The 22,589-nt window shown below is 51.0% G+C and overlaps 2 protein-coding genes across 2 annotated transcripts in view; one reads left to right on the forward strand and one right to left on the reverse strand.

Annotated features, from left to right (window-relative positions):
• The window catches only part of LOC144258263 (uncharacterized), an 88,612-nt gene that overhangs the window by 51,995 nt on the left and 14,028 nt on the right, over positions 1–22,589 (forward strand).
• LOC144258193 (E3 ubiquitin-protein ligase TRIM15-like) lies at positions 7,473–22,187 on the reverse strand. Its single transcript, XM_077806598.1, has 7 exons — positions 21,972–22,187; positions 20,582–20,677; positions 19,767–19,997; positions 19,451–19,473; positions 18,897–19,012; positions 17,779–17,838; positions 7,473–7,987 (listed from the first exon to the last, which is right to left on the reverse strand). Exons 1-7 carry the CDS (start codon positions 22,185–22,187, stop codon positions 7,473–7,475), a joined length of 1,257 nt encoding a protein of 418 aa, XP_077662724.1.

A 22,589-nucleotide genomic window follows, 5' to 3' on the forward strand; every position in this document is an offset into this window, starting at 1 on the left:
GTTTCTTGACTTTAGCAAAGCTTTTGACACGGTCTCCCACAGTATTCTTGTCAGCAAGTTAAGGAAGCATGGGCTGGATGAATGCACTATAGGGTGGGTAGAAAGCTGGCTAGATTGTCGGGCTCAACGGGTAGTGATCAATGGCTCCATGTCTAGTTGGCAGCCGGTGTCAAGTGGAGTGCCCCAGGGGTCGGTCCTGGGACCGGTTTTGTCCAATATCTTCATAAATGATCTGGAGGATGGTGTGGATTGCACTCTCAGCAAATTTATGGATGATACTAAACTGGGAGGAGTGGTAGATACGCTGGAGGGCAGGGATAGGATACAGAGGGACCTAGACAAATTGGAGGATTGGGCCAAAAGAAATCTGATGAGGTTCAACAAGGACAAGTGCAGGGTCCTGCACTTAGGACGGAAGAATCCCATGCACAGCTACAGACTAGGGACCGAATGACTAGGCAGCAGTTCTGCGGAAAAGGACCTAGGGGTGACAGTGGACGAGAAGCTGGATATGAGTCAGCAGTGTGCCCTTGTTGCCAAGAAGGCCAATGGCATTTTGGGATGTATAAGTAGGGGCATAGTGAGCAGATCGAGGGACGTGATCGTCCCCCTCTATTCGACATTGGTGAGGCCTCATCTGGAGTACTGTGTCCAGTTTTGGGCCCCACACTACAAGAAGGATGTGGATAAATTGGAGAGAGTTCAGCGAAGGGCAACAAAAATGATGAGGGGTCTGGAACACATGAGTTATGAGGAGAGGCTGAGGGAACTGGGATTGTTTAGTCTGCAGAAGAGAAGAATGAGGGGGGATTTGATAGCTGCTTTCAACTACCTGAAAGGGGGTTCCAGAGAGGATGGATCTAGACTGTTCTCAGTGGTAGCAGATGACAGGACAAGGAGTAATGCTCTCAAGTTGCAGTGGGGGAAGTTTAGGTTGGATATTAGGAAAAACTTTTTCACTAGGAGGGTGGTGAAACACTGGAATGCGTTACCTAGGGATGTGGTGGAATCTCCTTAGAAGTTTTTAAGGTCAGGCTTGACAAAGCCCTGGCTGGGATAATTTACTTGGGGATTGGTCCTGCTTTGAGCAGGAGGTTGGACTAGATGACCTCCTGAGGTCCCTTCCAACCCTGATATTCTATGATTCTATGATTCTATGACCTCACTTGGAAATATTTCGCCAGAGGAAGTTCAGAGGGAACCACCCCCTGCCTCAAATTGCTCCCGATTAACGAGCTGAGCCGGCAGGAACCTCGATAGCCAAAAACCGTCTGTGAATGGCGAGCCGAATGTGCCCCGTCATTAAACATTTGACTCTGTTATGGTACATGGAGACTATTTCCCTCGGAGCATATCTCTGCAGAGTGGGATTCAAACTCCGGCTTCCAGCAGGAAACCCTTCCAACCCTGATATTCTATGATTCTATGAAGCATGACACAAACACAGCACCTCGTGGACCTGGCTACCCCGAGACGGGGGCCGTGCTGCAGCTGAAAAATCTGGAGCTCGGCGCACCACCTGAGTGGCCGCGGTAATGGGGAGCTGCCCTGAGGGTGAGTCCCAGTTCTGCGCCTGGGGACTGGTGGATCAACTGTTGAGTGAGGAAACTAGAGGCGGGGGGCAGTCCATTGGGGCTCCTCTCACCCACCCGCACGCTGGAAATTGCTCCTGGAGTTTTGCAGTCCCAGATCCATCTCAGCGGTTCTGCTGCCAAGCCAGTTGTCCCCCAGTCTGTATTTGTGCATTTGGTTTTTCTTCCCTAAGTGTTGGCACTGGACATTTGTTCTTGTTGAATTTTATGGGGTGGCCTATAGCCTCGTCCTCCAATTTATCAAGATCCCTCTGAATTTTAGCTCTGTCCTCCAAAGTGTTGGCAACCCCCCCGTTAGCTTTTGACAGTTTGGAAATAATGAGAAGGCCGTGGAGCCCGTGGGGTATGGAGTTAAAATCCCTGCGAGATTTCAGCAATGGGCAGAGTGCATGAGAGACAGGCTATGTGGTGTATTGCTAAAGAATCCCAAGAACAACCCAGAGCTCCTTGCTTCAGACAGAAGAAGGCTTCTTGTGCACTTTTTCATATCCCCTTCCCTTGCTTCTGGGACTTGACTGGCTTAAAGGAGTCCTGGCTGATGTGTGTTTCCATTGTTTTCTTTCTAAGAGTTTTACCCAGGAGTCACCCTAGCAAGATGGTTAATAACTAGTGGGCAGCCAGGGCCTCCACTCCTTATGTTAATGAAAGGGCAAAACACTTCATTAATGCAGAATTAAGGTTGCCTGGTGGGATATCATCCCCTTGCAGAACCTCAGCTTCAGCAAAACTCCAACATCTGCAAACCAGGAAATGCACTGTTAAGGTTGCCCACACAACCTTAACTCTGCCTCTTAGAGCCATGTCCCAATATGGCCTGTTAACACATGTACATTTACTCTGCCAGCACCAAAGTGACTGAAAAGGACAAATGCTTCACCTGCCTTTACCACCCTTCAAACCAGAGCCCACCATCTGAGCTGGGCCTGACCAAGCACAAGCCCAGGGCAAACCAGATAGCGTCACAGGTTGGTCCTGGCTATGACAGCGATTGCAGAGTGAGGCACCCCCACATACACACACCTACTCAGAGAGATGCCCCCACCTCTCTGCCTCCGCTTCACCCTGCCACACTGCCCCCCTTTTCCTCTTTCCAAAAGCCTGTCTGGGGGGGGGCTCATTTTCCCTTGTGGTGCCCCCCACCCCAGCTGTTCTCATCTGAGAACCAAAGGGTTGATTCAGAGGGAGATAATTAGGCCCTAAGTTGGACCAGCTGATCTCCCCCCAGGATTTTCTACGGTTCTGGTCCATGTTGCTGATTGAAAGATGAGTTGACCTCCCTTGTACACATTTTATTAAAACGAGCAAACAAATAAAAGCAAGAACACACAACACTAATGCCAAAGTACTATCAACGTGACTAAACTAACTATGGGTTGAACACAGAGCTATCAAGCTAAGGTCAGATCAGTAAGTCAATGCGTTAACAACGATATTGCGTTGGAATCAAGTCATCAATGTAGTCAAATCATCAGATTAATACAACAGATAATGAACTGTTATACTTTGCAAGTTGCAGTGGGGGAGGTCTAGGTTGGATATTAGGAAAAACTTTTTCACGAGGAGGGTGGTGAAGCACTGGAATGCGTTACCTAGGGAGGTGGTGGAATCTCCTTCCTTAGAAGTTTTTAAGGTCAGGCTTGACAAAGCCCTGGCTGGGATGATTTAGTTGGGGCTTGGTCCTGCTTTGAGCAGGGGGTTGGACGAGATGACCTCCTGAGGTCCCTTCCAACCCTGATATTCTATGATTCTATGATAAATCCCCAAATAGTAACCCAGCGACACGACCGTCAATTTAGAATCCACACTGAACCAGCGAATATGTCAATCCTGAAACCAAATGACTGTTCTGGTTTAAGATACAACCTTAAAACCAATTAAAATCTACCCCCTTAGATGTTACCACTGTGTGGCTAATCCTTCTGCTTCCCTCTCCAACTTCCATACAGATGTTATTGAGGCATTAATCAACAGACTTTTAACACATTCAGTGATTTCAGGGGGCAGATTTTTAAGGCTATTTAGATTTGGGGAACTATTCTACCTCGCACCTTCCCTATGTGGATTTTACTTCTGATCTAGACATGCACTGAATGTAATAAAAAGGGCAGGACATCCCCAGTTAAAAAATGAAAGACAAAAAACAGATGCACATTGGAAAACAGAATCCCAACTCTCGATATAAAATGATGGGGTCTGCATTAGCTGTTACCACTCAAAAGAGAGATCTTGGACACACTGTGGATAGTTCTCTGCAAACATCCACTCGATGGGCAGCGGCTGTCAAAAAAGCGAACAGAATGTTGGGAATCATTAAGAAAGGGATAGAAGCGGTGGTTTTGTTGAGATAGTTACACTTCAAGTCACTGTTTCAGGTTATCAAGTTGCACAGCTCATTCTGGCTATAAAATAACAGCCGCATTTTCTCGTCGCTTTTCCTTACACTTTTTAAAGGAAATCTGGTTTCGTACCGAACGGCTCGGTGTGCTCTCCTCGTGCAGCATGTGCCGAGTTAGGCAGTGAAGGTAACAACAGTAGCTGGAAATGGGCAGCAATTTCTACGCCTGTCATGAGGGGAAGTGAGTCCTCTCTTAAAGAAACAGCCACGGGGTAGCTGGAAGTGTCCGTACCAGCAGACTCAAGCTTTCAGGTGTCCCAAGTTATCTGAATCCAGCAATGATTTCGAAAAGCCACTTCTTCCTGGGTTTTTTTTTTTTTTTGCAGGCTATAATAAATTGAATGGTGACAACACCAACCAGCCAACCCATCCACCCCGCCACGCAACCTATCCACCCACAACCCACAACTCACTCAACCAACCAACCAATCCACCAACCAAATCCCAACTCACTAACCAACCCAACCAGTCCACCCACCCACCCACCAATCAACCCATCCACCCAATCAACCAATCCACCCACCCAACCCAACCAACCAACCAATCCACCCACCAACAACCCATCCATCCACCCATTCACCAACCGACCCAACCAATCCACCCTCCAACCTAACAACCAACCCATCCAGTCACCCACTCACCAACCAACCCATCAATCCACCCAAACAATCCACCACCAACCAACCCATCGACCCAATCAACCAATCCACCCACAACCCACCAACCAACCCACCCACCCACCAACCAACCCATCCACCCACCCATTCTCCAACCGACCTAACCAATCCACCCAACAACCAACCCATCCACCCACCCACTCACCAACCCACCCACCCACCCACCAAACAACCCATCAATCCACCCAAACAATCCATCCACCAACCAACCCACTGAACCCAACCAGATTGTTGAATGCAATCTGGTGAGTAAGGGTGAAAGGATTGTAACAGGGCAGGGAGGGTTATAAAATTCGACAGGCTTGGGCTCGTTTCTGGGGAGCAGACTCATGTGACAGTTGTCGTGTGCCCTATTCCCTGTGTGCCAGGCACTGTCTCCAGAGGCAGAGGGCGAGTGCTGTGGGGATCTTGGGGCACCGCTCAAAGAGGCCGCTGTGTTGCCATGTACATTAACTCTGTGTTTCCTGGTGTTCCGAAATTTTAGTTTTGATGAACTCGACATTCTGGAGCTGTCACTGGGGAACCTGAACGCTCCTTTAACAACGTTGTGGGGTTTCTTTGTTCTCTGGGGTTTTGCTTGGTTGGTTTTGTTTGGTTGGTTTGGTTGGATTTTTTTATTTGTTTGTTTGTTTTGCTATTTAATTTCCTAGTATTTTGAATGGAAAGAGGCTTGTTGTAAGAGTTAACGATCATTTAGGCAGTTGTATTTATCACCTACATGTTGCAGCTGATACAAGACTGAGATAAGGAAATAACAAAAAGACCTAGGGAGAATTTGGGGTTGACAGCCCCCTCACTCCTCTGTCTCCAGCCTCCCAGCTTCCTCTGCCACCCACCCCATATCACCCCTCACATTTCTCCAAACGAAAATAAATAATTATAAAGACACACTGGCAGAGGTGGATGTCACCCACTTGTTTGCAGTTCATTCTCCGATTTGTGTCCAAGGTGGGTTTCAAACTTCATTGTTGGTAGAATCTATGAATTTTATGAAATGCTGTTGTCTCTGTTTCGGTTTGTTGTCGTTCTGTTTTGTGTTTTGGAGCCAGCTGTATCTTGGGAACATCAAGATCGAATGACCCTACGTTTGAATCACTCACCCTACCCTGCACTCCCACAAGGCACAGTAAATGTCAAGACAATCCAGCTAAGCGTGGAGGAGTCATCATTTTAACAGGAGGGAAAGGGCTTCTCTACACAGCTGCTGCGTAATATCAGAGAGACGTGAAGTGGCTCAGTCACCTCATGGAGATGAATACAGCCCGAAACATCAGCTCTACTGTGTGTGAAGGAGCCAGGTTTGTTGGTTGGTTGCTTGGGGTTGTTTTTTCAAAGTAAATTAAGAACATCCTGGCAGGGATCCGTTCTAGGACCAATATTCATCAGCATTTTCATCCGTGCCCTGGCAGGAACCATACAATCATTGCTCATACACAGCTTGGTGGGGTGGTAAATAATGCTGGGGCCAGGCCAGTCCCACACAGGGACCCGATCACTGGGTAAGCTGGGCCCATTCAGACAGAAGGTGCGTTCACACAGCCAAATGCAAAGTTAGATCTCTGGGAACAAGGAATGTAGGCCAGACCTACAGACCGCAGGGCGCTCCGGGTCTCCCTTGCATTCCTTGGGCGATGCTCGGGCTCTTCCCTGAAGCAGCCTTTTCCAGCTCCGAGGTGGGTGCTGAGAGTCTGGGAAGCGGCCACGTGAAGCCACAGTAAGAAATCTGACTACGGCGGAAGGGGGGGTAACTGTTGTGGCCACAGCTAATTAAAATGAACTAGGCACAGGCTGCCCTTTAGCTTCTTCCCCCCTGCCTTTTCTGGACAGCTGGATGCTGTTAGCAGAGAGGGGATGTTAAGGGGAAGGACCTCATTGCTGCAGGGTTGGGTTTTTTTCTGCTGAATGTGTCCCTTGTGATCTGTAGCCGTCACTCAACCCCGTTTGTCCGGCTGCTGTTTCCTGGACCTCGGCACAACACCCTGGGTGCTGCCTCTTCCCTCTCCGAGCTGCCCCCGATGGACAGACCCCTGGACCCACGGGGTGGCCCCTGCAGGTTTGGGGCCGTGGTCCCTGGATCCTGTACAGCAACCAGCGCTCTCAGCTCCCGCTGGCTGTATCTGTTCCCATCCAACCTTTTACAAGATTGAAGCATTGTGGCCATTCGCCGGGGACAGATTTACCAGAATGCATGTGGCAGCTTTCAATACATGGACGGAAAGGAGCTCTGACGAGAAACGGTTTTTAATCCGTGGAGCTGCATACAAATAACCGGACGCACCAGTTCAACTAAATCCAGTTTTGACCCCTATTTACTTAAACCTATTTACTTAACTTACCCCCCAACACACACAAATCCTTCCCAGAATCATAGAATCATAGACTAGCAGGGCGGGAAGGGACCTCAGGAGGTCATCTAGTCCAACCCCCTGCTCAAAGCAGGACCAACCCCAACTAAATCATCCCAGCCAGGGCTTTGTCAAGCCGGGCCTTAAAAACCACTAAGGAAGGAGATTCCACCACCTCCCTGGGGAACCCATTCCAGTGCTTCACCACCCTCCTAGTGAAATAGTGTTTGCTGATATCCAACCTAGACCTCCCTCACTGCAACTTGAGACCATTGCTCCTTGTTCTGTCATCTCCTACCACCAAGAACAGCCTCCCTTCCCTGGTAAGCTGGAGGTCACCCCCCCACCCCCTCGGTCTCCCTCTCCCAAGCAGCCTGCTGGTGCAGGACTCCAGCTTCTCCCCACCGCAAATCCCAAATAATCAGTTCTGTGTCCCTGCCGGCTGCCACCCCCACACCCCATCTCAGGGACGCAGTCTGACCCCACTGCTCGATCTTACTAAGAGCCAGGGGTGGATTCTTTCCCCTACGACAGAGGCCAGCGGGAAAGTGAAGATCGGGGCCTCGGTACCAGAATCGAAAAATGTCACCTGCCCCCATTCACAGTCCAGACAAACCCGGATCCTGCTGGGGACCCGGCTCAGGGGGGTCACAGGGGAGGTGAGAGCCCGGAACTGATGCCCCCACAGCTCCACCGCCCAGATCCCCTCCTTGGGGTTAAGGTTGATCCGTTCCTTCCTCCTCACAGACTCTCTGGCCACCCCCACCGCCCAGCGTCCCTCATCCTCCACTTCCATCTCCACCTCCCAGCAATGTCTCCCGCAGGTGAATCCCTCACAGCCCAGCACGCAGTGACGTCGGTCGAATCTCTCAGGGTTGTCGGGCAGAGCCTGCTGCCTATGTTCCCATGTCACGCTTTTCCGATCCCCAGAGAGGACGAGTTCGGGATGGGCCGTGTCCGGATCCAGAGTCACATGCACTGCGGGGGAGAGAAAAGCCGAGCGTTAGGGGCAGAGCTCAGCCCAGGGGGAGGCTGGGACCGTTCCTCACACTCCTCGGCTGCCCCGTTCTGGCTGGGACAGTCCTGGATCCCGGCTGGCTGCCTCTGCTCAGTCTCAGGTGCCCCGGACAGAGATGTCCGGACAGCATTTTGAGCTGGATAAGTAGGGGCATTGCCAGCAGATCGAGGGACGTGATCGTTCCCCTCTATTCGACATGGGTGAGGCCTCATCTGGAGTACTGTGTCCAGTTTTGGGCCCCACACTACAAGCAGGATGTGAAAAAATTGGAAAGAGTCCAGCGGAGGGCAACAAAAATGATGAGGGGCCTGGAACACGAGAGTTATGAGGAGAGGCTGAGGGAACTGGGATTGTTTAGCCTGCAGAAGAGAAGAATGAGGGGGGATTTGATAGCTGCTTTCAACTCCCTGAAAGGGGGTTCCAAAGAGGATGGATCTAGACTGTTCTCAGTGGTAGAAGAGGACAGAACAAGGAGTAATGGTCTCAAGTTGCAGTGGGGGAGGTTTAGGTTGGATATTAGGAAAAACTTTTTCACTAGGAGGGTGGTGAAACACTGGAATGCGTTACCTAGGGAGGTGGTGGAATCTCCTTCCTTAGAAGTTTTTAAGGTCAGGCGTGACAGAGCCCTGGCTGGGATGATTTAGTTGGGGATTGGTCCTGCTCTGGGCAGGGGGTTGGACTAGATACCTCCTGAGGTCCCTTCCAACCCTGATATTCTCTGATTCTATTCACTGCAATTTCTCAACCTGGGTAATGGGACCCACTTCTCTGCCTTCTACTGTCGCTATAGAGGTTGCAAACAGCTCCCTGTTTCCCTTCAGGAGCTGCTCCATTCCCAAGGAAGGCATCAAAAACGTTTAATTAGGAGGGTCCAGAGGAGGCAGGTACCAACTTTGGACCCCAAAAGGGAAGCTTTCTCGCCCAAATGCATCCAACGCTCCCAGGCCAGGGATCAGAAATGAAGATGCAGCCCTGGGGAAGAGCCAATGATTTAAGGCCAGTGAGTACACCGTAGGAGAGGACATTGGGTGGGTGTGATGGAGTGGGAATTTTCTGTAATATTTCGTGTGAATGTGGCGTGGGCCTCAGTTTCCCCCATATGCTGCATGGTTAATGAAGAGGTGGGAAAAGGTTGTTTACCCTCTGCAAAGAGTCAGAAATCCAGGTGAGACCGATGCCTGACTGCCTGGAGCCTGGGCCCATGTCCCTGGCGAGTCCCACAAGACAATGGCCACTCCAATTACGCAGTCATTTGGCGCCTAGCAACCAACGACCATGGATGGCTCAAACTCTGCAGGAAGCCAGCTGCGTTTGACCCGCTGGAGAAGAGGAGGTTACTGACCTGTAACTGGAGGTTTTTTGAGATGTGTGGTCCCTAGCTGTATTCCACTGAGGGTTTATGCATGCGCCATGCGTCTGGAGCTGGAGAATGCGAAAGTAGCATCCGTTGGGCCGTGCACGCGCCCTTGCTTCACCTCATGCGAGGTGATAAAGGGTGGGGCGGACTGACCATGCCTTCAGTTCCTTCTCCACCACAAATCGGACCGACCCGCAGTGGAGGGGCAAGAGCAGGGGGAGTGGAATACAGGAAGGGACCACACCTCCAGTTAGAGAGAAGTAACCTCCTCTTCTTCGAGTGACGAGCCTACTGTAGTCCACTGAGGGTGACTAACAAGCAGCTCCTAATTTGGAGGCGGGTGGGAGGAAGAGGTTGGCTGGGTGGAATGGTCGGAGGCCGGCTGCGCCAAACGAGACGTCCACCGCAGAGCCTTGCACCGAGGAGCAATCCACAGCAAAAGTATGTACAGAACTCCATGTGGCTGCCCTACCCAGCTCTGGAAGTGGTTCGAGTGAGAAACGGTCCAGGGGACTTCCTGAATAGTCTTGCCCTCTGCAGGTTGACGGCCAAGGTCCTGCAGACATCAAGGGAGTGAAGGAGTCTCTCCTCCACTGAGGCATAAGGCTTTGGAAGGAAGAAAGCAGGTGAATACTGTATATGAGTTGGTTAAGATGAAAACAGGAGACAACCTTTGGCAGAAACTTGGGGTGTGGGCACAGGGAAACTTTGTCCTTACAGAATGTGGTGAAAGGGGGACCCACCATCATGGCCCCCAGTTCACCTCCCTTCTTGCGGAAGTAAGAGCTACCAGGGAAATGACCTTCATGGAAAGAAGGGACAGGGACCATCAACTCAATGGTTCAAAGGGAGATTTCATCCATGTTGAGAGAACAAGGTTGAAGTCCCATTGCAGAGTGATAGGTTGAATGGGAGGACAGGTTCTGAGAAGACCCAAGACTGGGTTTGGGTCCCTGGCACCCGAACAGTTTGCCCTCCTCCTAGATAGCTTGGAAATGGGTTCGATCTTGCTAGGGAAGCTTGTCTGTAAAGTCCTCCGATTTACCGTAATTGAGAAAGTGGCATTTGGCCAATAAGGCCTGGTAGTTGGAAATCCAAAATTGGAGGCTGGCTGATGAGCACCCCAGAAGGTCCAGCGGCTTACCGTCCTTGTCTACCAGGACATCTTCCATCCCCTTACTGCTTGTATCATGAGGGAAGGGGGTGGAGGATGAGAGAACAGAAATTCAGACCCCTTAGCCAGTACATGGTACCCCCTTTTCTGCCCGCCAAACAGTGAATCCAGTCTTGCTGAATGTGGAGGCTCTGAAGGTAGATATTGTGGCCAGGACCCCCCGTGTGGCCAACAAGATGGATCCACTGGATGCTGTGGAGGGCCCCAGGCAATGGGATAACAGTGGTTTCTCTGTTGGAGAAAAATAAGGGACTCTCAGAAACTTGGCGGTCCCTTAGGATATTCATAGCAGCGGTAGAGGATCGGCAGCCCCTGCGCGCCATCCGAATCCTCCAACGAGAACTCAGAGCCTGGCTCAAGAGGCGGTACCGTCGGAACGGGGGGGGGATCTGTCTGAACCATAGGGGAGTGGGTAGAAGTGTGACTCAACTGAGGGAAGTCCAGAGTTGGAGATCACATCCCCGCCTGGCGCTGACTGTGCAGGAAGACATGGAGACTTCGCTTCCCCCAGAGCAAAGAGGTAAACAGGTCTGGGTGCCGCCTCCAACCTCCGCGGTCAGTGGCACACGCTCCAGAGCCGGAACCAGAGCCGGAACCAGAGCCGGAGTGGGGGACTCTTCCGAAACCGATGGTTCCCTTGACTTAGGGGCTGCCAACTTGGAAGGCGCGCGTGGCTCGATGGTTGGTACCAGTGGATCTGGCGGTCTGTGCGACTTCTTGTGCTTGTGAGCCTTGGAAAGCGCCACTTCTCGGTGGCTGGAACTGGTGGAAGACCCATGGTCCTTCTTGGGCCTGGAGGAAGACTCACTGCCATCCTTAAGCGCATGCATCCTTGGCTCCCGACTAGGCCCCAGCACGGGATCCATAGTACCGGTACCGGTGGAACCGGACATGATCTCCACCGTTGGAGGTGCGCTTTGGGTTTCTCAGGCTGATGTATGTGGGGGCGGGCGTTCCCCAGCCTGGATCCAACTCGGCTTCATGGCGACCTCCATGAGGTGCTTTTCGAGGTATGGTTTGGGAAGGACGGGCAGATGCTGCACCTGGATGAAATGTGAGCTTCTCCCAAGCAGGAGAGGCAGCGTTGGTGCTCATCACTGACTGAGAACGAACACGGGCAGGAGGTGCAGATCTGGAACCCCAGCGTCTCCGGCGTAAACCAGTAACCAGGCGTGGGTGCTGGATTGGGATCGGGGGGACCAATGAAAACGGAACCCTGCAGTCTCTTATCTCCTAAAACTACTGCTAAACACTAAAACTAGAGTAAAACCAACACAAACCTGAATAAAACAAATGATGTACAGTTCTAAAGTGTGTGTGTGTGGGGGCGGGGGGTGGTTAAGTGCGTCAGAGACAAGAGGACACTAGCAGTTCCGACTCGGACCATGTGGCAGTGAGAAGGAACTGAAGGCGCGGTCGGTCCACCCTGCCGGTTATTGCCTCGGACAAAACTATGACACAAAGCAAGGGTGCATGCACGGACCAGCGAACACTCCTACTTTCAAATTCTCCAGCTCCAGGCACATGGCGTAAACCCTCGATGGAATACAACCGGGACCATCCCTTGAAGAAGAACAAAGGGTTAAGGAGGGGTGTCAAGGTTCCTGCCCCACTCTGAACTCTAGGGTACAGATGTGGGGACCTGCATGAAAGACCCCCCTAAGCTTATTCTTACCAGCTTAGGTTAAAACTTCCTTGAAGTACAAACTTTTACCTTTTGTCCTTGAACCTTTATGCTGCCACCACCAAAGTGTCTAACAAAAATAACAGGGGACGTGCCCACTTGGAAACGTCTCCCCCGCCCCAAAATATCCCCCCAAGAACTACACCCCCTTTCCTGAGGAAGGCTTAATAAAAATCCTCACCAGTTTGCATAGGTGAACACAGACCCAAACCCTTGGATCTTAAGGACAATGAAAAAACAATCAGGTTCTTAAAAGAAGAATTTTAATTAAAGAAAAAGTAAAAGAATCATCTCTGTAAAATCAGGATGGTAAATACCTTACAGGGTAATCAGATTCAAAACATAGAGAATCCCTCTAGGCAAAACCTTAAGTTACCAAAAGACACAAAAACAGGAATATCCATTCCATCCAGCACAACTTATTTTATCAGCCATTTAAACAAAACAGAATCTAACGCATCTCTAACTAGATTGCTTATTAGCCCTTTACAGGAGTTCTGACCTGCATTCCTGCTCTGGTCCCGGCAAAAGCATCCCACAGACAGAGAGAACCCTTTGTCCATCCCGTCCCGTCCCCAGGTTTGAAAGTATCTTGTCTCCTCATTGGTCATTTTGGTCAGGTGCCAGCGAGGTTATCATAGCTTCTTAACCCTTTACAGGTGAAAGGGTTTTTCCTCTGGCCAGGAGGGATTTAAAGGTGTTCACCCTTCCCTTTATATTCATGACAAGGGGCCAGGTGGGGGTTGTTAGGGGTGGGCTGCTGACAGCTGGGGACACACTCCCCTGAACTGGGGCTAGAGAGGGGTCAGAGGGCTGTAGACTCAGGGCTCACCAAGGCTGGCTGAGAGTCACTGCAGATGCTGAAGGTGGGGGTGCATTGCTCCCTTCGGGTGTCTGTCCAACTCAAGCGGATCCACTGCAGGGAGCTCACAGCTTGAAGCAGGGGGGCTGACGGCTCTGAGGTGAGGTCCCAGAGGGAGGTGAAGCCACGTGGCTTCCCCTCGTGAGAGAGTGTGACGCTCCGAGGGTCTGGCTAAGGGGTTCCCCCAGGTACTGTTCCAGAGCTGTCCAAGAGCACTGGACCTGTGGCTCTGTGCACGGGGTAAGCCCTTCCCCAGCCCAGAGAGAAGAGAGGACACAAACTGGCAGCCTTAGAGAGACGCCATCTACCCACGCCAGCAAGCAAACCCAACAGGAGAGCCCAGCCCAGCCCAAAGGAAAGTTGGGATGTTGGAGAAGCGTCCTGGGGGAAAGGGGAAGGATGTGCCAGCCATGAGGAGAGAGATCTCTCGGCTGACAACCCTGAATGTAATATTAGAAAGGCCTGTCAATGTCTACACAAATGACCAGGTCACACTTCAGGAGCTCTGGGTGCTGGGTGGTGGTGAGAGTGAGTCTGGTTACTCTTGTGGGGGAGAGTTGCTTTCATGGGAATTTCATAGAATCATAGAATATCAGGGTTGGAAGGGACCCCTGAAGGTCATCTAGTCCAACCCCCTGCTCGAAGCAGGACCAATTCCCAGTTAAATCATCCCAGCCAGGGCTTTGTCAAGCCTGACCTTAAAAACCTCTAAGGAAGGAGATTCTACCACCTCCCTAGGTAACGCATTCCAGTGTTTCACCACCCTCTTAGTGAAAAAGTTTTTCCTAATATCCAACCTAAACCTCCCCCACTGCAACTTGAGACCATTACTCCTCGTTCTGTCATCTGCTACCATTGAGAACAGTCTAGAGCCATCCTCTTTGGAACCCCCTTTCAGGTAGTTGAAAGCAGCTATCAAATCCCCCCTCATTCTTCTCTTCTGCAGACTAAACAATCCCAGTTCCCTCAGCCTCTCCTCATAAGTCATGTGTTCTAGACCCCTAATCATTTTTGTTGCCCTTCGCTGGACTCTCTCCAATTTATCCACATCCTTCTTGTAGTGTGGGGCCCAAAACTGGACACAGTACTCCAGATGAGGCCTCACCAATGTCGAATAGAGGGGAACGATCACGTCCCTCGATCTGCTGGCTATGCCCCTACTTATACATCCCAAAATGCCATTGGCCTTCTTGGCAACAAGGGCACACTGCTGACTCATATCCAGCTTCTCGTCCACTGTCACCCCTAGGTCCTTTTCCGCAGAACTGCTGCCTAGCCATTCGGTCCCTAGTCTGTAGCAGTGCATGGGATTCTTCCATCCTAAGTGCAGGACCCTGCACTTATCCTTATTGAACTTCATCAGATTTCTTTTGGCCCAATCCTCCAATTTGTCTAGGTCCTTCTGTATCCTATCCCTCCCCTCCAGCATATCTACCACTCCTCCCAGTTTAGTATCATCCGCAAATTTGCTGAGAGTGCAATCCACACCATCCTCCAGATCATTTATGAAGATATTGAACAAAACCGGCCCCAGGACCGACCCTTGGGGCACTCCACTTGATACCGGCTGCCAACTAGACATGGAGCCATTGATCACTACCTGTTGAGCCCGACAATCTAGCCAGCTTTCTACCCACCCTATAGTGCATTCATCCAGCCCATACTTCCTTAACTTGCTGACAAGAATACTGTGGGAGACCGTGTCAAAAGCTTTGCTAAAGTCAAGAAACAATACATCCACTGCTTTCCCTTCATCCACAGAACCAGTAATCTCATCATAGAAGGCGATTAGATTAGTCAGGCATGACTTTCCCTTGGTGAATCCATGCTGGCTGTTCCTGATCACTTTCCTCTCATGCAAGTGCATCAGGATTGATTCTTTGAGGACCTGCTCCATGATTTTTCCAGGGACTGAGGTGAGACTGACTGGCCTGTAGTTCCCTGGATCCTCCTTCTTCCCTTTTTTAAATATTGGCACTACATTAGCCTTTTTCCAGTCATTCGGGACTTCCCCCGTTCGCCACGAGTTTTCAAAGATAATGGCCAATGGCTCTGCAATCACAGCCGCCAATTCCTTCAGCACTCTCGGATGCAACTCGTCCGGCCCCATGGACTTGTGCACGTCCAGCTTTTCTAAATAGTCCCTAACCACCTCTATCTCCACAGAGGGCTGGCCATCTCTTCCCCATTTTGCGATGCCCAGCGCAGCAGTCTCGGAGCTGACCTTGTTAGTGAAAACAGAGGCAAAAAAAGCATTGAGTACATTAGCTTTTTCCACATCCTCTGTCACTAGGTTGCCTCCCTCATTCAGTAAGGGGCCCACACTTTCCTTGGCTTTCTTCTTGTTGCCAACATACCTGAAGAAACCCTTCTTGTTACTCTTGACATCTCTTGCTAGCTGCAGCTCCAGGTGCGATTTGGCCCTCCTGATATCATTCCTACATGCCCGAGCAATATTTTTATACTCTTCCCTGGTCATATGTCCAACCTTCCACTTCTTGTAAGCTTCTTTTTTATGTTTAAGATCTGCTAGGATTTCACCGTTAAGCCAAGCTGGTCACCTGCCATATTTACTATTCTTTCGACTCATCGGGATGGTTTGTCCCTGTAACCTCAACAGGGATTCCTTGAAATACAGCCAGCTCTCCTGGACTCCTTTCCCCTTCAAGTTAGTCCCCCAGGGGATCCTGGCCATCCGTTCCCTGAGGGAGTCGAAGTCTGCTTTCCTGAAGTCCAGGGTCCGTATCCTGCTGCTTACCTTTCTTCCCTGTGTCAGGATCCTGAACTCAACCAACTCATGGTCACTGCCTCCCAGATTCCCATCCACTTTTGCTTCCCCTACTAATTCTACCCGGTTTGTGAGCAGCAGGTCAAGAAAAGCGCCCCCCTAGTTGGCTCCTCTAGCACTTGCACCAGGAAATTGTCCCCTACGCTTTCCAAAAACTTCCTGGATTGTCTATGCACCGCTGTATTGCTCTCCCAGCAGATATCAGGAAAATTAAAGTCACCCATGAGAATCAGGGCATGCGATCTAGTAGCTTCCGTGAGCTGCCGGAAGAAAGCCTCATCCACCTCATCCCCCTGGTCCGGTGGTCTATAGCAGACTCCCGCCACTACATCACCCTTGTTGCTCACACTTCTAAACTTAATCCAGAGACACTCAGGTTTTTCTGCAGTTTCGTACCGGAGCTCTGAGCAGTCATACTGCTCCCTTACATACAGTGCTACTCCCCCACCTTTTCTGCCCTGCCTGTCCTTCCTGAACAGTTTATAACCATCCATGACAGTACTCCAGTCATGTGAGTTATCCCACCAAGTCTCTGTGATTCCGATCACGTCATAGTTCTTTGACATCACCAGGACCTCCAGTTCTCCCTGCTTGTTTCCAAGGCTTTGTGCATTCGTATATAAGCACTTGAGATAACCTGTTGATCGCCCCTCATTCCCAGTATGAGGCAGGAGCCCTCCCCTCACAGACATTCCTGCCTGTGCTTCCTCCCGGTATCCCGCTTTCCCACTTACCTCAGGGCTTTGGTCTCCTTCCCCCGGTGAACCTAGTTTAAAGCCCTCCTCACTAGGTTAGCCAGCCTGCTGGCAAAGATGCTCTTCCCTCTCTTCGTAAGATGGAGCCCATCTCTGCCCAGCACTCCTCCTTCATGGAACACCATCCCATGGTCAAAGAATCCAAAGCCTTCTCTCCGACACCACCTGCGTAGCCATTCGTTGACTTCCACGATTCGACGGTCCCTACCCAGGCCTTTTCCTTCCACGGGAAGGATGGACGAGAACACCACTTGCGCCTCAAACTCCTTTATCCTTCTTCCCAGAGCCACGTAGTCCGCAGTGATCCGCTCAAGGTCATTCTTGGCAGTATCATTGGTGCCCACGTGGAGAAGCAGGAAGGGGTAGCGATCCGAGGGCTTGACGAGTCTCGGCAGTCTCTCCGTCACATCGCGAATCTTAGCCCCCGGCAAGCAGCAGACTTCTCGGTTTTCCCGGTCAGGGCGGCAGATAGATGACTCAGTCCCCCGGAGGAGAGAGTCCCCGACCACCACCACCCGCCTCCTTCTCTTGGGAGTGGTGGTCGTGGAACCCCCAACCTCAGGACATCGCATCTCATGCCTTCCAACCAGCGGTAACTGGTAACTGAAGGAACTGGTAACTGGTAACTGAAGGAAAATCTCCCCCCGCTTGCCCCACCCCAGGCTCATCCTGGGTGTGTGATCCCAGAGATTCCCCCCTTCGCTGCTCTAGCTTAGATGGCAAAGAGCACGGAGGGGGAAAAGGGCCACAAAGATTACAGCACCTGGTCTTTGATTTACACCAGCAGCCCGTGGAGCTGCTTCTGTGCCCTGAGAGCCTGAGACCGGGCAGAGACGCCCTGGCAGTTCCCCCCCGGCTGGCTTCAGAAACTGCCTCTCTCCCTCTTTCCCGGCTGCATCTCCCTGCTGGGGCTGCTCCTCTTTCGGGATTTTGGGATCTGTGCGTCCGATGAAGTGAGCTGTAGCTCACAAAAGCTTATGCTCAAATACATTTGTGAGTCTCTAAGGTGCCACAAGTCCTCCTTCTCTTTTTGCGGACACAGACTAACACGGCTGCTACTCTGAAGTTTGTGAAAATCTTTTCAAGGGATTTTTCTCTTCCTTTACAGATAATCTCCGTGTGAAATCTCACCTGGTGTGTATGACTGCAGGGATTCCCCTCCTTTTCTCTCCAGTTCAGAGGGCAGCAAGTCTGGAGAGGGAAAGGGGAAAGGAGATGAGGTTTCAGGTGTCATGTTTACAGAGACATCCCCACCCTTAGCTGACAGAACTGTGTTTTAATTATGTGAGAGAAAACGTTGGCGAGGGACAGAGCCACGCCCAGCTCTTTAATCAAAGTATCCGACACTTTCTATTTTCGCTTTCATTCAGGCATCTTGCATCCACAGAAACGGCCATTAACCCTCCCAGCCCACCCCCCGAGCAGAATGACGTGGGAGACAGATTTCCCCGGGGTCCCTCTTCCTCCAGACCCCAGGCAGTTACTCTCATTCTCCGTGTGCAGGTTTTCGTAACCTAGACCCAGATCCTGGCAAGAGTTTAGCATGAATGGAACTTTACACCCTTCGGCTCATTTGACATCAATGGGCTGCGGAGACTTTGCAGGATCAGGGCCCTGAATGGCGAAGCTTTACCCTGGCTATGCCCCTCTACCCCTGCCCCACCCCCTTCTTCCTCCGCCCTGCCTTCAACAACTCCACTCCCTGCCCACCCAGGAGCACCTCTTGAGCCTGCAGCTGCTGGGGAGGAGGCACAAAAGGCTCCCTGTGTTGTAGGGATTCGCCTGGGTTTGCACCTTTGGCCCACCCGAGCTGCCACAGGGACCGGTGCCCAAGGATGGGCTGGGTCCACATTTCAAAAGTGACCTGTAATTTAAGGTCTAAATTTTGGCTGCCAAACTTCAGGCCCCTGGGGCCTGGTTCTCAGTGGTGCTGCAAATCCCACTGCCTCAAGCTGCAGTGGTGGATGATACCAGCTCCGGCGCACATGTCCTGCCGTTCAGTATTTGGGAGAGAGAAACCGAGGCACCCACAGTTCGCTATGTTTTTACCTTAACAATTTTACCAAGGCTCACAGAGTGAATCACCGTGAGACATCCCAGTGCCTGGCCCCTGTTCCATCTGCTCAGTTTCTCCACTTTCTGGCTTTTATTAAATTGGTACACACTGTAATTATGATGGCCAGAGCCCACCTCCTCCCACGGTCTCAGAGACACACCCTCATTTCCCCTCCTAGATTCCTTCTTGGTACCTTTGAACTTCCTCAGAGTCTCCGTTAGAGCGAAATTTTTCTGGGAGAAATCGCTGAGTATCTTTGCCAGCTCTAGAGAAATCTCCACTGGCTGCTGGAACTTCCCCATCTCACATCTGGAGAGAGAGAGTTTCACATGATTATATTTCGTTTACTGACTCATTATAATTCCTTGCTGGTGGAAGCTGCTGCTTTATGGAGCCTGGAGTTAGAAATCCTCTCCTCCCAGCCTCTGAGCAGATGCAGCACGGGCCAGGGCTTCGCAATCTTCCCCCATAGGCGGTGGCCCCATTAATATCCTTCCCATCTGGCCTGCAGAGGCCAGATCCGAGGATGAAAGAGGTCCATCTTTCCTATGGACTAGAGAATTCCAGAGTCTTGTATAGATGGGTGAGTGCCTGGGGATTAAGTTCATCCGAGATATTTGCATCCAACGTGTGACCCTGCCCCACACCTTTTGCTGTAGAGCCTTGGGGGGATATGGTGCTCATATGGTCCCCAAGCCCTTTCCCAGCATTGTGAAGCACCAGGGGGAGGAAGGGAGAGCTACGTACCTGCTCAAGGTGCTTCTGACGTCCTAGAGGGGAGAGAGAGAGAAAAACAATCTCAGTCCCTCATGCCACGCTCTGGAGGACAAGGGAAAGGGATTTTGCAGCTAATGGGGAAAAAGGCACTTCCCTGGCCCCAGGGCCATGCATTGGCTGAATTAATGTCATCTCAAACATGAATGAGTCTGTAACTCTTCCAAGGGCGAAAATAATTTGCACGTCAGCAACGCACACACTGACTTACACTGTGATCTCTGACTGCTGGACCCCATGTTGTCCTGTCCCTGTGTTGGGATCTGGGGTGTATTTAACTCGGTCTCACCTGCGGGAATTCACTCGCTGGCTTCTGATACTTCCCCTCCAGCTCACTGATCAGGTCGCTGAGATGGGAAATCTCCTCGGAGAGTTGAGTGACATGGTCTTTCTGTGTCTTCACAATCTCCTCGTCCAGCTTGCCCAGCTGGGCGAGAAGGAGTCGCTCTTCTTTCTCTAGAAACATCTTCAGTTCCTGAAACTCAGACACAATCTTCTGCCTCTCGTTTTCTGTCTGTATCTGTTTTTTAAAAAAGGGGTGGGGAAGGGACATATAGAGAAAGTCTAGGGTCTTTCATAAGTGCTGAGCATGCAGGAGAGAGAATTGCCTTACATCTGACACTTGACTACACTCCGTAGTTACTAGGGAGCGGATTTCGTAACACCTTCCTCTTTGTTCCTAATAGCTCTTCGTGGGATGTGTGCAGGTCTGACAGGGGCATGGCACTGTGTCATCAGAGACCTACCTCGGTCCTGACCCAGAGCAGCAGGAGGCAGAGATTCCAGAGGAGAAAAAAGAATGAAGCAATTATTAAACAGCGCAAGAAATGCCTGCAGGCTCCAGCTGATGGCACTTTCTGGGATATAGTCCGTTCAGCTTGGGAGGAGAGTTGGGAAAGCCACAACGGCTAGAAATGAACTCATTCGTTGGAATGGGAGCTTAGCTTCTGTAGAATATGAGGTGGGCCTGATCCTGGGAGAGGACTTCTCAGGCCCCCTGTACGTGTGTGGGTGCCCACATGAATCTAATCCCTGGTCATGGAGCAATGCAGACAACAAGTCCTCATTCCCCAAGGCCACAGAGGAATCTGCCTACAAAGAGACCTCCTTCCCCAGCTCCTTGAAGGTTAATAACAATTTAAATCCCTTCAGCTTTTCCTTTTCTTCCCCCAGAGTCTCCAAATAGACCTGGATCTTCCTCTGGTGAAACAGAAATGCTCTGGTTGTTTAGTTGTGTGTAGTGGGTGTTTTCCCACCCAAGACTTTGTAGGTGACTGTCAGCCCTTTCTGACATCAGGGACACCAAGGAAATGAATCTTCATGAATAGAGACTGGGAGCGTTTTATATTCAGGCAGTTTAGAATTATTTGTCCTTTTTCCCCACTGAGTTAAACCAGTGGAGAAAGCTGGAGTCACATGGTGGTGAATCAATAACCCAATTGTTTAAAAGGTTTAACTAACAAAGTGATACAAACCCCAGAAGCCACCGGGGTTAGAAATACTATCTGGGATGCCCAAAGGAGCCCAACTCCCATTGAATTTCAGCCCTGAACCCCGGGGGACTGGACTGGTTGGACAGAATTGATCTAAGCAGAACGAGGAGTAATGGTCTCAAGTTGCAGTGGGGGAGGTTTAGGTTGGATATTAGGAAAAACTTTTTCACCATGAGGGTGGTGAAACACTGGAATGGGTTCCCTAGGGAGGTGGTAGAATCTCCTTCCTTAGAGGTTTTTAAGGTCAGGCTTGACAAAGCCCTGGCTGGGATGATTTAACTGGGAATTGGTCCTGCTTTGAGCAGGGGGTTGGACTAGATGACCTTCTGGGGTCCCTTCCAACCCTGATATTTTATGATTCTAAGCACTTGGGGGTGGCTGATTTGTGTTAAGAACGGTTGCTCTATGCAGTCCAAAACCCTTTCATTTGCAATGCCCTCTGGGTAGCTGCCCCACCATGCCTAGCAAAGCTACCCGAAGCAGAGGACTCTGGGAGATAGGCCGGGATTGTCCCTCACTCTTGTTTTGTGCAGGGCCCAGGCCAATGGAGGTCAGGTCTCAGGACTGGTCTGCAGGGGCTGCTGGGATGATACGGACTGTGAGGCAAAGCCGTTCTAAAACCAGCCGCTAGTCGTAAGTCCCCCTTAGCACTCCCAGGTACGCTGGCCTGCAGCACAGGTGAGCAAAACCTTGCTGATCCTTTCACAGTTCCATTTGAGTTGCGAGTTCCCTTATTTTGCCAGGGGGAAGTGGTTTGAAAAGGGCGCTCCAGCTTCCCAGAGGAAAGTCACCCACATCAGTCATCTGTCCTGCCTTCATTTCCGCCTCTCACGTCACATCCCTCTACACATTTCTTTCCGTATCACTGTTCATACCGTGAAGGCTTTACCGAGCAGAAAGATGCAGGGGGGAGAAATCGAGTCTGATCAGCAAGTTGGGGTGAAATGAACCTGTCTTTAAAATGCAGTTAGAATGAATTAGACGGGGCAGCGATTCCTTACCTGGTACTCCTGGGCAGCCTCCTGGATGGGAACCAGCCGGTAAGCGGCGTGAGCCCGGGATGCGTCACCACGTGTGAGGTTTCTCTGCTGAGCAGTTTCTCCGCACTGAGGACAGGCGAAGTCTGTATCCGACCCTTCCCTGCACTGGCCGATGCAGGCTCTGCAGAAACTGTGCGCATCAGCCAGGAGACGTTGTGCGGTGCTCTCTGCAGCCATGGCTCCTGTCTAGACAGCGCCAGTGCGTAAGTTTCACTTTCCTGAACTTAGAGATTCACTCCACCTGCCACAGTAACTGGGTGTTTCCTTTCCTGGAACTGACTCATGCTGTTTGCTGCATTGGAACAAGCCCCCGCTAACATTACCAGTCCCGGGGGCTTTTGTGATCAAAGTACCAATAAAGCTCTGCCCCCCCTCGTGCAATCAGCCCCTGTGCTGGTGTAGAGGGTCACTAGGACCTCTTGTGGGTGCCAGCATCCCCCTGTGCTAATGAGCTTGCCAGAGCAGGTGTTTAAGGAGGGATATTTTGAAACTCACATTCTAAAAACTTGGCTAACCTGGAATCAGTGTTTCAAATATCTGATTCTCATTTACACCAGGGCTGCTCTGGCTCAGTGAGTT

This window comes from Eretmochelys imbricata, chromosome 28, assembly GCF_965152235.1.
Source record: "Eretmochelys imbricata isolate rEreImb1 chromosome 28, rEreImb1.hap1, whole genome shotgun sequence".
NCBI classification, from domain to species: domain Eukaryota; kingdom Metazoa; phylum Chordata; order Testudines; family Cheloniidae; genus Eretmochelys; species Eretmochelys imbricata.